This window comes from Nerophis ophidion, linkage group LG16, assembly GCF_033978795.1.
Source record: "Nerophis ophidion isolate RoL-2023_Sa linkage group LG16, RoL_Noph_v1.0, whole genome shotgun sequence".
NCBI lineage: Eukaryota > Metazoa > Chordata > Actinopteri > Syngnathiformes > Syngnathidae > Nerophis > Nerophis ophidion.
The window spans coordinates 24,145,785-24,161,903 of NC_084626.1; the positions used below are offsets into that span (position 1 = coordinate 24,145,785).

A 16,119-nucleotide genomic window follows, 5' to 3' on the forward strand; every position below is an offset into this window, starting at 1 on the left:
CAATTTGCAGACGACAGTGGGAGGCAGTGTGCAGGTAAAAATGTGGCTAATGCTGAAATCAAAAATAAACAAAAGGTGATTCCTCTGAATAAAAGGCATTGGATCTTTGGGATGGCTATGCTGAACGAAACCAAATCTAAACTGGCTACAAAGTAAACAAAAACAGAATACTGGACAACAGGAAAGACTTACAGCAAGTGGAGCAGAGATGGCGTCCACAAAGTACATACATACATGACATGAAAATCAACAATTTAAAAAAAAGCCTATGTTTTTCAACCACTGTACCGTACAGTCTGTTGTGCCGTGGGAGATTATGTACTTTCACCTATTTGAGTTAAAAAAATTTTTTGCAAACCAGTAATTATAATCCGCAAATAATGTGCCGTTTTGAGTGTCGGTGCTATCTAGAGCTCTGCAGGGTAACCATGTTATACTCGTCTTTATCAGCAGGTGGCAGCCGGTAGCTAATTGCTTGTGAGACGGCGATGGTTTGTCGTGATCACAATTTGCAGACGACAGTGGGAGGCAGGGTGCAGGTAAAAATGTGGCTAATGCTGAAATCAAAAATAAACAAAAGTTGATTCCTCTGAATAAAAGGCATTGAAGCTTTGGGATGGCTATGCTGAACGAAACCAAATCTAAACTGGCTACAAAGTAAACAAAAACAGAATGCTGGACGACAGCAAAGACTTACAGCAAGTGGAGCAGAGATGGCGTCCACAAAGTACATACATACATGACATGAACATCAACGATTAAAAAAAAGCCTATGTTTTTCAACCACTGTACCGTACAGTCTGGTGTGCCGTGAGAGATTATGTACTTTCACCTATTTGAGTTAAAAAAATTTTTTGCAAACCAGTAATTATAATCGGCAAATAATGTGCCGTTTTGAGTGTCGGTGCTATCTAGAGCTCGGCAGAGTAACCATGTTATACTCGTCTTTATTAGCAGGTGGCAACCGGTAGCTAATTGCTTGTGAGACGGCGATGGTTTGTCATGATCACAATTTGCAGACGACAGTGGGAGGCAGTGTGCAGGTAAAAATGTGGCTAATGCTGAAATCAAAAATAAACAAAAGGTGATTCCTCTGAATAAAAGGCATTGAAACTTAGGCATGGCTATGCTGAACGAAACCAAATAAACTGGCTACAAAGTAAACAAAAACAGAATGCTGGACGACAGCAAAGACTTACAGCGTGTGGAGCAGAAAATCACATGAAAATCAACAATAAAAAAAATTGCCTGTGTTTTTCAACCACTGTACCGTACAGTCTGGTGTGCCGTGGGAGATTATGTACTTTTACCTATTTGAGTTAAAAACATTTTTTGCAAACCAGTAAATATAATCGGCAAATAATGTCCCATTGTTGAGTGTTGGTGCTGTCTAGAGCTCGGCAGAATAACCATGTTATACTCTTCCATTTTAGTAGGTGGCAGCCGGTAGCTAATTGCTTTATAGATGTCGGGAACACGTCGTGTCAGACGCTGAAAGTTTATTGTGAACATGATTTGCATACGACCGCGGGAGTCAACGTGCAGGTACAAAGCTTTCAAATGCTTAACCCAAAAATAAACAAAAGGCGAGTCCCCTAAGAAAATGCATTGAAGCTTAGGGATGGCTATGCAGAATGAAACCAAATCCAAACTGGGTACAAAGTAAACAAAAACAGAATGCTGGACGACAGCAAAGACTTACAGCGCGTGGAGCAGAGATGGCGTCCACAAAGTACATCCGTACATGACATGACTATCAACAATGTCTTTATTTGTTTTGTGGAGCCCCTGGTATAATAATGCTGTGGGCGTAATAAAACCTCACTACTGGGTTTGTACACTTATGTTTCTTCAGAACACCGTTAATGATAGTCAACAGTGTTTTTCCTCCTTCTTTGAATGAGAATTAATACAACAAAACAAAACTGAAGAACCGATAACAAAATCAGAATTGTAAAAAAAATCCTATTTAATTTCATCCCTAACCAGGCAATTAAAGCATATCTTTGCAACAAAGAGCTTTCATGTCAGGAGTAAGTATTAACTCTTGAGCAAACTAAGATTCAAAAGCTGCACTTAAGGCCTGTTTCTACGGGGATATTTCAAAATCAATATGAAAACTTAAGGGGAACTGCACTTTTCTGGGGAATTTTGCATATTGTTCACAATTATTATGAAAGACATGACACGACATATAGATTTTTTTTATTGAATTTTATTCTAAATATTAAATAAACATAAAATTCTGCTCCTCTATTACGCCCCAAAAATCTGATAAGTTATCAACTTTTATATATATATATATATATATATATATATATATATATATATATATATATATATATATATATATATATATAGGGGTTGGAGTGTCCACCCTGATATCGGTAGGTTGTGAGTTCAAACCCTGGCTAAGTCATACAAAAGACTACAAAAAATGCGACCCATTTCCACCATGCTTGACACTCATTATCTAGGGTTGGAATTGGGGGTTAAATCATCAAAAATGATTCCCGGGCGCGACCGCCGCTGCTGCCCACTGCTCCCCTCACCTCCCAGAGGGTGATCAAGGGGGATGGGTCAAATGCAGAGAATAATTTCGCCATACCTAGTGTGTCTGAGACAATCATTGGTTCTTTAACTTTAACATATACAATATATATATACAGTATATATATATATATATATATATATATATATATATAAATATGTGTGTATGTATGTATGTATATATGCATGTGTGTCTATGTGTATATATATATATATATATATATATATATATATATATATATGTAGGTGTGGGAAAAATCACATGACTACTTCATCTCTACAGAACTGTTTCATGAGGGGTTCCCTCAATCATCAGGAGATTGAGGGAACCCCTCATGAAACAGTTCTGTAGAGATGAAGTAGTCTTGTGATTTTTCCCACACCTACATATTGCGCTCTACCACGGTATCGAGCACTATTCTCTGGATAATCCAATCAAGACATATACATATATATATATATATATATATATATATATATATGTATATATATATATATATGTATATATATATATATATATATATACATATATACCCCTAATAGAGGTGTTTGGATGTAGTTTAGGGGCTATATAGGCAGAATTGAATTGCCCCCATAAACTCAGTTGTAATCAGACATTTGATCGAATTCATTTAATATTTAGAATGCATTTGTACAAAATCGTCCGTCGTCATGTCTTTCATTAAGATTGTGAATGTTAGGCAAAATTCTCCACAAAGTGTTTTTGCCCTTTAAAGGCTGCTGAACATGAAAAGATAAAAAAAAAACAATACTTTGCAATGGCATTTTGAAGATTTGAAGAGCAACCACGCAAACTTTTAAAAACACTTCGCTCAAAACCCATAACTGGTCGCCAATCAATGGGGGCACATTAACCACCAATGACAAGGACATTGGATGCTACATTCTAACCTAACGTGTATATGTTTGGACTTTTGGAGGAGAAAACTCAAACACGCATGGGGGAAACATGTACATTTCAGAGAATCCCAAGACAATTTTTGCCAATGCAATAATGATTGTTAATATTTTGTTACTATGTACATTTCGGGTTGATCTAAAAAACTAAACATATTCAGTCAATTTTACACAAAACAGCACTAACCTTCCAGTGGAATATCTATGGGTGTAGTCGTGTGGAAGGTACAGAAAAGCGTGATTGCGGCGAGAATGCCGACGATTCCCCAGCTCTTCTGTGATGTCATGATTGGCCACGATCTCAGACGTCAGGAAATGATGCTTTCCAGTGTCTCCTCAGTTCATGTCTCCGGTGCACTCAAGACACGGTACCTGGGAATGCAAAAAAAGAGACGGTCATGAATCCACCGACATGCACCGGCAGAGGGAAAGTCAAACCCCAGACACAACAAATCCCACGAGACCGAAAGCCCCGCTGCTCGGTCTGTCAGCCAGGCGTAACCAGAATGTTTTCATTTGCATCAAACGGGTGTGACTATGTTCCTAATTAAAATGTTGCCGCGACACAGAAGTATATTCACATGGAAGTCTCCTACCTACATTGCAGAAAGTCAGTGTTTAAAAAAAAGAATGAGGGCTATTTTACTTGAACTAAGCAAAATTATCTGCCAATAGAACAAGAAAATTTGGCTTGTCAAAACTTTCCAAAACAAGTGAAATCAGCTTAAATACCTTAAAATAAGTATATTCTCACTAATAACAAGTGCACTTTTCCTGGTAGAAAAAACAAATATGAGACCTTTTTTCTCAAAATGTTGAAATTTTTTTTTTAATTAAATAAATGCTAGTGCCATTATCTTGACATAATGATATTACATTTCTTGAAACCAGCAAACTTATACTAAAAATGTGTTTATTTTTCTTAATGGAAAGGCAACAAAGCAACGGCTTGTTACTATTAGGGTTTCCTAGCCTCTCAGGCAATCATACAGTCTAAAAATGCATTTTTCCATTGGTTTGCATGACATCATCGTGCCAAGTGTGTGCTCTTTCCGTCATTTAATGGGCAAATAATATACATATATATATATATATATATATATGTATGTATATACATATTATATACATATTATATACATATTATATATATATATATATGTATGTATATACATATTATATACATATTATATACATATATATATATATATATATATATATATATATATATATATATATATATATATATATATATATATATATATATATATATATGGGCTTCATGGTGGAAGAGGGGTTAGTGCGTCTGCCTCACAATACGAAGGTCCTGAGTAATCAGGGTTCAATCCCGGGCTCGGGATCTTTCTGTGTGGAGTTTGCATGTTCTCCCCGTGACTGCGTGGGTTCCCTTCCGGGTACTCCGGCTTCCTCCCACTTCCAAAGACATGCACCTGGGGATAGGTTGATTGGCAACACTAAATGGTCCCTAGTGTGTGAATGTTGTCTGTCCATCTGTGTTGGCCCTGCGATGAGGTGGGGACTTGTCCAGGGTGTCCCCCGCCTTCCGCTTGATTGTAGCTGAGATAGGCACCAGCGCCCTCCGTGACCCCGAAAGGGAAAAAGCGGTAGAAAATGTATATATATATATATATATATATATATATATATATATTTTTTTTTTTTCTTTTTGCATGAACTATTTCTGTTCAAAATTGTTTTAAATGTTTAAATATTAACTGTCAGTTTACTGTACTTTGCCAACTGTACTTACCTACTTTTTACCCTCATTTACCTATATTTACCAACATTTTTTACCTATTATCACTGTTTACCTACTTTTTACCTTCATCAACCTATACTTACCTACTTTTTACCTTCTTTTATCGATATTTACCAACCTTATACCTTTTTTTTTTACCTACATTAGCCTACTTTTTTACCTGTTATCAATGTTTACTTACTTTTCACCTTCATTGACCTATACTTACCTACTTTTTACCTTTTTTTTTATCAATATTTACCAACTTTATACCTTTTGTTTTATCTACATTTACCTACTTTTTTACCTTTTATCACTGTTTACCTACTTTTTACCTTCATTGACCTTATCTTACCTATTTTTTACCTTCTTTTATCAATATTCACCAACATTAAACCTTTCTTTACCTACATTTACTTACTTTTTTACCTTTTATCAATGTTTACCTACTTTATACCTTCATTTACCTATACTTACCTACTTCATCTGTTTTAATTCTGAGACACATTTGTGTCGAAGTCATGATTTTTTTATTTCATGCTTGAAATAAGAAATGTTTTATTTAAAAAAAGTACTTTTATACATGTGTGTTGATGACACAGCTTTGCAACAGTTGATATTCTAGTTTCAAGCATAAGTTGTAACATCTTACTGAGATCATTTAGAACCAAAACACTCAAAACAAGTAAAACACTTTAACAAAAAATCTGCTTAGTGAGAAAAATGATTTTATCAGACAGGAAATAAGCAAATATCACCCTTATTTGAGATCTTTAATCTTACTTAGATTTCAGTTTTTGCAGTGTACCTATGCACTCAAGTCATCCACCCACACAAATATTGGAGAACTTTCCCCAAGTCTGCTCCAGCAATTCTTATATACAGTATTTTTTTATCAGGATATAAGTAAAGTAATGTCCAGAACATGTCCAATATTACATTAAATGTTTCATTTTTCACATGTTTTAATGTGGGTTGTTTTTTTGCCTTTTGGTTACTGGACCCTGGGCAGCACGGTGAAACAGGGGTTAGTGCATGTGCCTCACAATACGAAGGTCCTGGGTTCAATCCCAGGCTCGGGATCTTTCGGTGTGGAGTTTGCATGTTCTCCCCGTGACTGCGTGGGTTCCCTCCGGGTAAGACATGCACCTGGGGATAGGTTGATTGGCAACACTAAATGGTCCCTAGTGTGTGAATGTTGTCTGTCTATCTGTGTTGGCCCTGTGATGAGGTGGCGACTTGTCCAGGGTGTACCCTTGCCTTCCGCCCGAATGCAGCTGAGATAGGCTCAAGCACTCCCCGCGACCCCAAAAGGGACAAGGGGTAGAGAATGGATGGATGGATGGGTGGGTGGGTTCGGGACCCTTTGGGGATTTGCAACAAGGGGTGGCCCTTTCGTGACTTCTGGATCAGTCTCCCGGCAGCCTTTTGGCCATGAGGACCAGCTGCTGGGTCTCTGCCAGTCCCTCCAGTCTCTCCATTTGGAGAGACAGGAGATGCGGATGAAGAGACAGGCCTGCGGAGCTAGCGCTGGTCACCGGGGCGGACAGGCTTCACGGTGTCTTGGCTGAAAAACAGGTATCGGACGCCTCGGTCTCCTTGGACGCATCCTCGCTCATCCATGCGGACTGAGAGTTGGTGGGCGGTTGAGGGTAGAGTCGGCAATCTCGGTTGCTTTGTTGGGTCTGCTCCTGTCTCTGGTTATGCTCCACCTTCACCCTAGTAGACGATGGCATGGAACACCACCACAGTGTGTGAGTGTTCAAATGATGTTTTTGTTTGGTTGCTTGTTTATGCATGGTGCAAAGTATATTATTGTTTTATCATTTTTTGGTTGTTTTACTTTTGTGTATGTAGAATTGGCACTGCTGGAGTGGCAGCTGGTTCAATTAGCTCTGCTCTTTTAATGTCTCTGTGATGTTTCCCTCTTAAACACGTTTATGTGTCATATGGCTATGAAGTTTTTTTCTTCCTTAGCCTCAGTCTGGACCCACTCTCCAGGGGCTCCAGGCTTAGACCGTTTACTTGTTTCCCACCTTTTTTGTAAGGGCTGCCGGAAGTTGGCAGACCCGTCAGCGATCCTGTTCTGTCTCCCTGTAATGTTTTTTGTTCCGCTCTTGAATGGGATTGTGCTGAAAATCTTAATTTCCCATTTGGGATCATTAAAGTACTTTTGGTTCTGATTCCAAACCCACAATCAATTTAATCGGAGAGCTGTTTAGATCATGGTCTCCACATCCGACTTTAAAGCTTTGCAGATGAGCATGCAGCAACACATGCATTATTTTTATTGCAGCTCATAGTCCCGCCTGAGGGGTGTGAGGCGCAGCTAAATGGCTGTCAGACAGAAACACTCCGAGTACGGCTCGCACTCACAGACCCTGCTGGCTCTCGAAACACAAACCACAGGATCATTTCCCCGGCTAACAGCAGAGTGTGAACTCTAATGAGCACATGAGCGGTCAAGAGTGAAAAGGTAAAGTGTGGCAGCTTTAGTACCCTGCAAACCCTCATGAGTGTACGTTGACTTGTTTGCCTCGGCTCTCCACATCATGCTGGAGTTAATAGTTCCGCAGTTAACACTGAAAATATGGAAACACTTAAAAGCCAAACCTGAAAATTGATACCCTATATACGGCGGCTTGGCTTTGACTTTTGCGATATAAATGCAGAAGAAATGATTTAACGTGCATAGTGAAGCGAACAAAAAAAAAAAACATAAATATGAGGGATGGGCGATATAGCCTAAAATCAATTTCAGCTATATCAAATTAGGTAAACTTCAAAGACAAGATACTTAACGTTCAAACTGGAAAACGTTATTGTTTGCGAATATTAGCTCATTTGGAATTTGATGCCTGCAACATGTCTAAAAAAAGCTAGCAAAAATGGCAAAAAAGACTGAGAAAGTTGAGTGACGCTCATCAAACACTTATTTGGAACATTCCACAGGTGAACAGGCTAATTTGGAACAGGTGGGTGCCATGATTGGGTATAATCAATCAATCAATCAATCAATGTTTACTTATATAGCCCTAAATCACTAGTGTCTCAAAGGGCTGCACAAACCACTACGACATCCTCGGTAGGCCCACATAAGGGCAAGGAAAACTCACACCCAGTGGGACGTCGGTGACAATGATGACTATGAGAACATGATACTGCGATACTGATGATACTGATGACTATGAGAACATATGAGAACATGATACTGTGAAAGATCAATCCATAATGGATCCAACACAGTCGCGAGAGTCCAGTCCAAAGCGGATTCAACACAGCAGCGAGAGTCCCGTTCACAGCGGAGCCAGTAGGAAACCATCCCAAGCGGAGGCTGATCAGCAGCGCAGAGATGTCCCCAGCCGATACACAGGCGAGCAGTACATGGGCATCGGGATCGGACCGGACTCCCTCCACAAAGGAGAGTGGGACATAGAAGAAAAAGAAGAGAAACGGCAGATCAACTGGTCTAAAAAGGGAGTCTATTTAAAGGCTAGAGTATACAAATGAGTTTTAAGGTGAGACTTAAATGCTTCTACTGAGGTGGCATCTCGAACTGTTACCGGGAGGGCATTCCAGAGTACTGGAGCCCGAAATGAAAAAGCTCTAAAGCAGCTTCCATAAAATGCTCGGTCATTCACCAACAAGGATGGGACGAGGGTCACCACTTTGTGAACAAATGCGTGAGAAAAAATTGTTTAAGAACGTTTTTCACCATCCACGGTCGGTTGTATCATCAAAAAGTTTAGGGAATCTGGAGGAACCACTGCACGTAAGCAGCAAGGCTGAAAACCAACATTGAATGCCTGTGACCTTTGATCCCTCAGGCGGTACTGTATCAAAAACCGACATCAGTTTGTAAAAACATCACCACATGGGCTCAGGAACTCTTCAGAAAGCCACTGTCAGTAACTACAGTTTGTTGCTACATCTGTAAGTGCAAGTTAAAACTTTACTACGCAATGCGAAAGCCATTTATCAACAACAACCAGAAACGCCGCCAGCTTCGCCAGGCCCGAGCTCATCTAAGATGGGCTGATACAAAGTGGAAAATAATTTTGTGATCTGACGAGTCCACATTTCCAATTTTTTTGGGAGACTGTGGACGTCGTGTTCTCCGGGACAAAAGAGGATTGTTATAGGCGCAAAGTTCAAAAGCCAGCATCTGTGAGGGCATGGGGGTGTATTAGTGTCCAAGACATGGGTAACTTACATATCTGTGAAGGCACCATTAATGCTGAAAGGTACATACAGGTTTTGGAGCGAGATATGTTGCCATCCAAGCAACGTTATCATGGACGCCCCTGCTTATTTCAGCAAGACAATGCCAAACCATGTGTTACAACAGCATGGCTTCATAGCAAAAGAGTGCGGGTACTTCACTGTAGTCCAGACCTGTCTCCCATTGAAAATGTGTGGCGCAATATGAATCCCAAAAATACCACAATGGAAACCCCGGACTGTTGAACCACTTAAGCTGTCCATCAAGCAAGAATGAGAAATAATTAAACTTAAAAAGCTTCAAAAATTGGTCTCCTCAGTTCCCAAACGTTTACTGAGTGTTGTTAAAAGGAAAGGCCATGTAACACGGTGGTAAAAATGCTTCTGTGCCAACTTTTTTGCAATGTGTTGCTGCCATTAAATTCTAAGTTAATGATTATTTGCAAAAATGTTTCTCAGTTCGAACATTGAGTATCTTGTCTTTGCAGTCCATTCAATTGAATATAACTTGAAAAGGATTTGCAGATGATTTTTTTCTGTTTTTCTTTACGAATTATTGTGCCAACTTCGCTGGTTTTGGGTTTTGTAGTTAAGTGTTGTAGCTTAGCTACACATAGCTTGTCACTGCCCATCACTGTCTACAAGAGTATGCACTTTGCTTAAAGGCCTACTGAAAGCCACTACTAGCGACCACGCAGTCTGATAGTTTATTTATCAATGATGAAATATTAACATTGCAACACATTCCAATACGGCCGGTTTAGTTGACTAAATTGCAATTTTAAGTTTCGTGCGGAAGTATCATGCTAAAACGTTGCGGTATGATGACGCGTGCGCGTGACGTCATGGATTGTAGAGGACATTTTGTTCCAGCACCGTTCACAGCTATAAGTCGTCTCTTTACATCGCATAATTCCACAGTATTATGGACACCTGTGTTGCTGAATCTTTTGCAATTTGTTCAATGATTAATGGAGACGTCAAAGAAGAACGCTGTAGGTGGGAAGCGGTGTATTGATGCCGCCTTTAGCAACACAAACACAGCCGGTGTTTCATTATTTACATTCCCGAAATATGACGGTGAAGCTTTATTATGGAACAGAGCGGTCAAGCGAACACGGTTGGATTGGACCACAGACACAAAGTACAGTGTATTATGCAGCGATCATTTTGAAAGATCCTGTTTCAAAGAGAGTCCCTTGCGAAGGGCAGAGATGGGCATCGCCACCACCCGTCAAATGGTGCTTAAGAAAGGAGCGGGACCGACCTTCAGGTTGTAAAGGTACGACGATATAATCTCACTAAAACACTAGTAACACAAAAAGCAGGTAAGGAATTTTCCTGAATTATCCTAGTAAATTTGTCTATTTACATCTGAATCGCTCCCACTATATAGTCTTTTTATTTTGATTTTATTTTTTTCTAGTCCTTCACTCTCACTTTTTTCTCATCCACGAATCTTTCATCCTCACTCAAATTAACGGGGAAATTGTCGCTTTCTCGAACCGAATCGCTCTTGCTGCTGGTGGCCATGATTGTAAACAACGAACAGATGTGAGGAGCTCCACAACCCGTGACGTCACGCGCATATCATCTGCTACTTCCGGTACAGGCAAGGCTTTTTTATCAGCACCAAAAGTTGCGAAATTTATCGTCGAAGTTCTCTACTAAATCCTTTCAGCAAAAATATGGCGATATCGCGAAATGATCAAGTATGACACAGAGAATGGACCTGCCATCCCTGTTTGAATAAGAAAATCTCATTTTAGTAGGCCTTTTATAGCTCAATGCTCCCAAGGGTTATTGGCTCTAACACAAACCGTTTTCAAAGATGTGGATACATTAGGGCAGGGGTCGGCAACCTAAAAAGTTGAAAGAGCCATATTGGACCAACAATACAAAAACAAACATGTCTGGTGCCGCATGAAAATAAAAGCCATATTACATACAGATAGTGTGTCATGAGATATAAAGTGAATTAAGAGGACTTAAAAGAAACCAAATGAGCTCAAATATAGCTACAAATGAGGCATAATGATGCAATATGTACATATAGCTAGCCTAAATAGCATGTTAGCATCGATTAGCTTGCAGTCCTACAGTGACCAAACATGTCTGATTAGCACTCCACACAAGTCGATAACGTCAAAAAAACTCACCTTTGTGCAATCATGCACAACATTAAAAGTTGGGTGGTCAAAATGAGACGGAAAAAGAAGTGGCATAAAACACATCTTAGAGAGTCGGAGAGAGTTGTACATGTAAACAAACTAAGGTGAGTTCAAGGACCGCCAAAATTAGTAGGACAAAACGGCGCTCGCCAAATACTCAAATCAGTGAAGCATGTTTAATAAAAACAGTGTGCTTTATAACAATTAGGGAGGTTTGTGTCATGTTTTTCCTACCATCCACGATCGGTAGTATCATCAAAAAGTTCAGGGAATCTGGAGGAATCATTGCACGTAAGCAGTAAGGCTGAAAACCAACATTGAATGCCTGTGACCTTTGATCCCTCAGGTGGTACTGTATCAAAAACCGACATCAGTTTGTAAAAATATCACCACATGGGCTCAGTAACACTTCAGAAAGCCACCGTCAGTAACTACAGTTTGTTGCTACATCAGTAAGTACATGTTAAATCTTTACCATGCAAAGCGAAAGCCATTTATCAACAACACCCAGAAAAGCCGCCAGCTTTGCTGGGTCTGAACTTATCTAAGATGGGTTGATGCAAAGTGGAAAAGAGGTCTGTGGTCTGACGAGTCCAATCATGCACAACATTAAAAGTTGGGTGGTCAAAATGAGACGGAAAAAGAAGTGGCATAAAACACATTTTAGAAAGTCGGAGCGAGTTGTACATGTAAAGAAACTAAGGTGAGTTCAAGGACCGCCGAAATTAGTAGGACAAAACGGCGCTCGCCAAATACTCAAATCAGTGAAGCATGTTTAATAAAAACAGTGTGCTTTATAAAAATTAGGGAGGTTTGTGTCATGTTTGTCCTACAAGGTAAAATGAGAATCCCCCAAATTTCTCATGATTGGGAGAGGAGCTCGCTGTTAGTGTGTTCAGTTTTGGCTCTAATTATTGTTTGATAATCTTATTTTTAATAACTGGGTCGAAACTGACACTAACAACACCAAGGTCGTAATTTCGACCAGAGCATTTTGTAATTTAGAGAAAAACAAAAAAATGTTTTGTTTTGTTGAAATATCGGTTTCTGCCAAACTCAAAAGCCTTGATGCAAAAAAATAAATTTATGTGGTTCTTTTATGCATTTAAAAACTAAAACGGGTCGGTGCCGACCCTAACACAAGACAAAGGTTAATAAAAACAGTGTGCTTTATAAAAATTAGGGAGGTTTGTGTCATGTTTGTCCTACAAGGTAAAATGAGAATCCCCCAAATTTTTCATGATTGGGAGAGGAGCTCGCTGTTAGTTTGTTCAGTTTTGGCTCTAATTATTGTTTGATAATCTTATTTTTAATAACTGGGTCAAAACTGACACTAACAACACCAAGGTCATAATTTCGACCAGAGCATTTTGTAATTTAGAGAAAAACAAAAAAATGTTTTGTTTTGTTGAAATATCAGTTCCTGACAAACTCAAAAAGCCTTGATGCAAAAAAAATAAATTCATGTGTTTCTTTTATGCATTTAAAAACTAAAACGGGTCGGTGCCGACCCTAACACAAAACAAAGGTTAATAAAAACAGTGTGCTTTGTAAAAATTAGGGAGGTTTGTGTCATGTTTGTCCTACAAGGTAAAATGAGAATCCCCAAAATTTTTCATGATTGGGAGAGGAGCTCGCTGTTAGTTTGTTCAGTTTTGGCTCTAATTATTCTTTTTTAATCTTATTTTTAATAACTGGGTCGAAACTGACACTAACAACACCAAGGTCATAATTTCGACCAGAGCATTTTGTAATTTAGAGAAAAACAAAAAAAAATGTTTTGTTTTGTTGAAATATCGGTTTCTGCCAAACTCAAAAAGCCTTGATGCAAAAAAATACATTCATGTGTTTCTTTTATGCATTTAAAAACTAAAACGGGTCGGTGCCGACCCTAACACAAGACAAAGGTTAATAAAAACAGTGTGCTTTGTAAAAATTAGGGAGGTTTGTGTCATGTTTGTCCTACAAGGTAAAATGAGAATCCCCAAAATTTTTCATGATTGGGAGAGGAGCTCGCTGTTTGTGTGTTCAGTTTTGGCTTTAATTATTGTTTGGTAATCTTATTTTTAATAACTGGGTCGAAACTGACACTAACAACACCAAGGTCATAATTTCGACCAGAGCATTTTGTAATTTAGAGAAAAACAAAAAAAATGTTTTGTTTTGTTGAAATATCGGTTTCTGCCAAACTCAAAAAGCCTTGATGCAAAAAAATAAATTTATGTGTTTCTTTTATGCATTTAAACACTAAAACGGGTCGGTGCCGACCCTAACACAAGACAAAGGTTAATAAAAACAGTGTGCTTTGTAAAAATTAGGGAGGTTTGTGTCATGTTTGTCCTACAAGGTAAAATGAGAATCCCCAAAATTTTTCATGATTGGGAGAGGAGCTCGCTGTTAGTGTGTTCAGTTTTGGCTTTAATTATTGTTTGGTAATCTTATTTTTAATAACTGGGTCAAAACTGACACTAACAACACCAAGGTCATAATTTCGACCAGAGCATTTTGTAATTTAGTGAACAACAAAAAAATGTTTTGTTTTGTTAAAATATCGGTTCCTGACAAACTCAAAAAGCCTTGATGCAAAAAAATAAATTTATGTGGTTCTTTTATGCATTTAAAAACTAAAACGGGTCGGTGCCGACCCTAACACAAGACAAAGGTTAATAAAAACAGTGTGCTTTATAAAAATTAGGGAGGTTTGTGTCATGTTTGTCCTACAGAAATATTTTTTTCCTCATCCGTTTCCATGTTTCATTCATTTTTGAAAAAGCTCCAGAGAGCCACTAGGGCGGCGCTAAAGAGCAGCATGCGGCTCTTTAGCCGTGGGTTGCCGACCCCTGGACTAGGGGGTCAAACCGTTACTCAGGAGATATAATGAATAATTGACCAAAGATCCAATTTAATTAATTCTGCGCAGAACTGTTTTCAAAATGAGAACGCACCCTTGAACTTTACAACCATGTTTCAAGTTAATGGTATTAACAAGGGGCCTCGTGGCTCAGTATTAGCATTTGGAACCAGCTTGTGACCTCAGCTCCACCTACATTCATCAAGCACTGAGGTTCAGGACCATACAGGTTGGCGTTGCATACTTCACACACTCAATCATTGACTTGAAGCACAACTGAAGATTGCTGTCTCCTGATACAAGAAACCCTGAAAAAAATGCCCGCGGTTTCCTTTTGTTCCAACGTTTCCCAGACATTTTGATTTATGTTGCTGAACACTGATTAAAATTCAAACGGTAGCTGCTCACATTAATTGGCTTTCGCTTTGTTTATGTGTTCGACCCGGTACAGAGAGGAGGGCTGAGAGGGAGTAAGAATCCCCAAAAGACTGTTTGCTGAATGTGTAGATTTGCTAAAACCTGTCCCACTTAAGACCATGGATTACATTTTCTTCAAACTCTGCTTGATCATTTGCCTTCTGGTTTAATTTGTTCTCCCCCCTATTAAACATTTATTTAGACCTCCCACTGCCTCCGGCGAATAACTTGACTAACTGGGACTGCCCAAGTCTACATTGAAGTAAGGGCTATCCTGCCGATTGGACTTATGCGGTGCACACAAGCTTGCTTGATTTAAAGACCCCAGGCTCTTCTTAATCCCCGCCCCTTTCAACAGTGATCTGAGCAGCCGGAGATAGAAGAATCTGGCAGGAGGTTAAAAGCTGCTCACTGTGGGAAGGCCAACAAGAACCCCAGCCTTGCTTGGACAAGAATTAGAGGGGACAGATGCTCTGCAAAGTGGGGGGGCAGGGAGAGATAAACAAAGTGGTCAGAGGCAAAGGAAATCAGTTTCACTTGTGTTCACATGTTCCCGAAGAGTTTTCTAGGTTTACGATTGTGCACTGTAAGATCACAGCCTTGACTTGTTAATCCATTCATCAATTGTTGTAGTTTATTGGCGCTTCAAGAACGAGTCTACTGACCGATAGAAGTACTGGACTGGACGCTCACTATTATGTTCGATCCACTATGGACTGGACTCTCACAATATTATGTTAGCTCCACTATGGTCTGGACTCTCATACTATGATGTCAGATCCACTATGGACTGGACTCTCACAATATTATGTTAGATCCACTATGGACTAAACTCACATTATTATGTTAGATGCACTATGGACTGGACGCTCACTATTATGTCAGATCCACTATGGACTGGACTCTCACACCATTATGTTAGATCCACTATGGACTGGACTCTCACACTATTATGTTAGATCCACTATGGACTAAACTCACATTATTATGTTAGATGCACTATGGACTGGACTCTCACACTATTAAGTTAGATCCACTATGGACTGAATTCTCACACTATTATGTTACATCCACGATGGATTGGACTCTCACACTATTATGTTAGATCCACTATGGACTAAACTCACACTATTATGTTAGATCCACAATGGACTGGACTCTCACACTATTATGTTAGATCCACTATGGACTAAACTCACATTATTATGTTAGATCCACTATGGACTGGACTCTCA

At 39.2% G+C, this 16,119-nt stretch overlaps 1 protein-coding gene across 6 annotated transcripts in view; it reads right to left on the minus strand.

The window, feature by feature from the left end:
• chl1b (cell adhesion molecule L1-like b) overlaps window positions 1-16,119 on the minus strand; it is a 254,285-nt gene that overhangs the window by 111,695 nt on the left and 126,471 nt on the right. For 5 of the 6 annotated variants that reach the window (XM_061874747.1, XM_061874748.1, XM_061874744.1 and 2 more), the window contains exon 2: window positions 3,656-3,840. In XM_061874747.1, the coding sequence (XP_061730731.1) occupies window positions 3,656-3,755 (100 nt within the window). In that variant the 5' untranslated portion in view covers window positions 3,756-3,840. Of the gene's footprint in view, window positions 1-3,655; window positions 3,841-11,604; window positions 11,721-16,119 lie in introns of those variants that run through there. The other variant, XM_061874746.1, reaches the window with a different exon arrangement.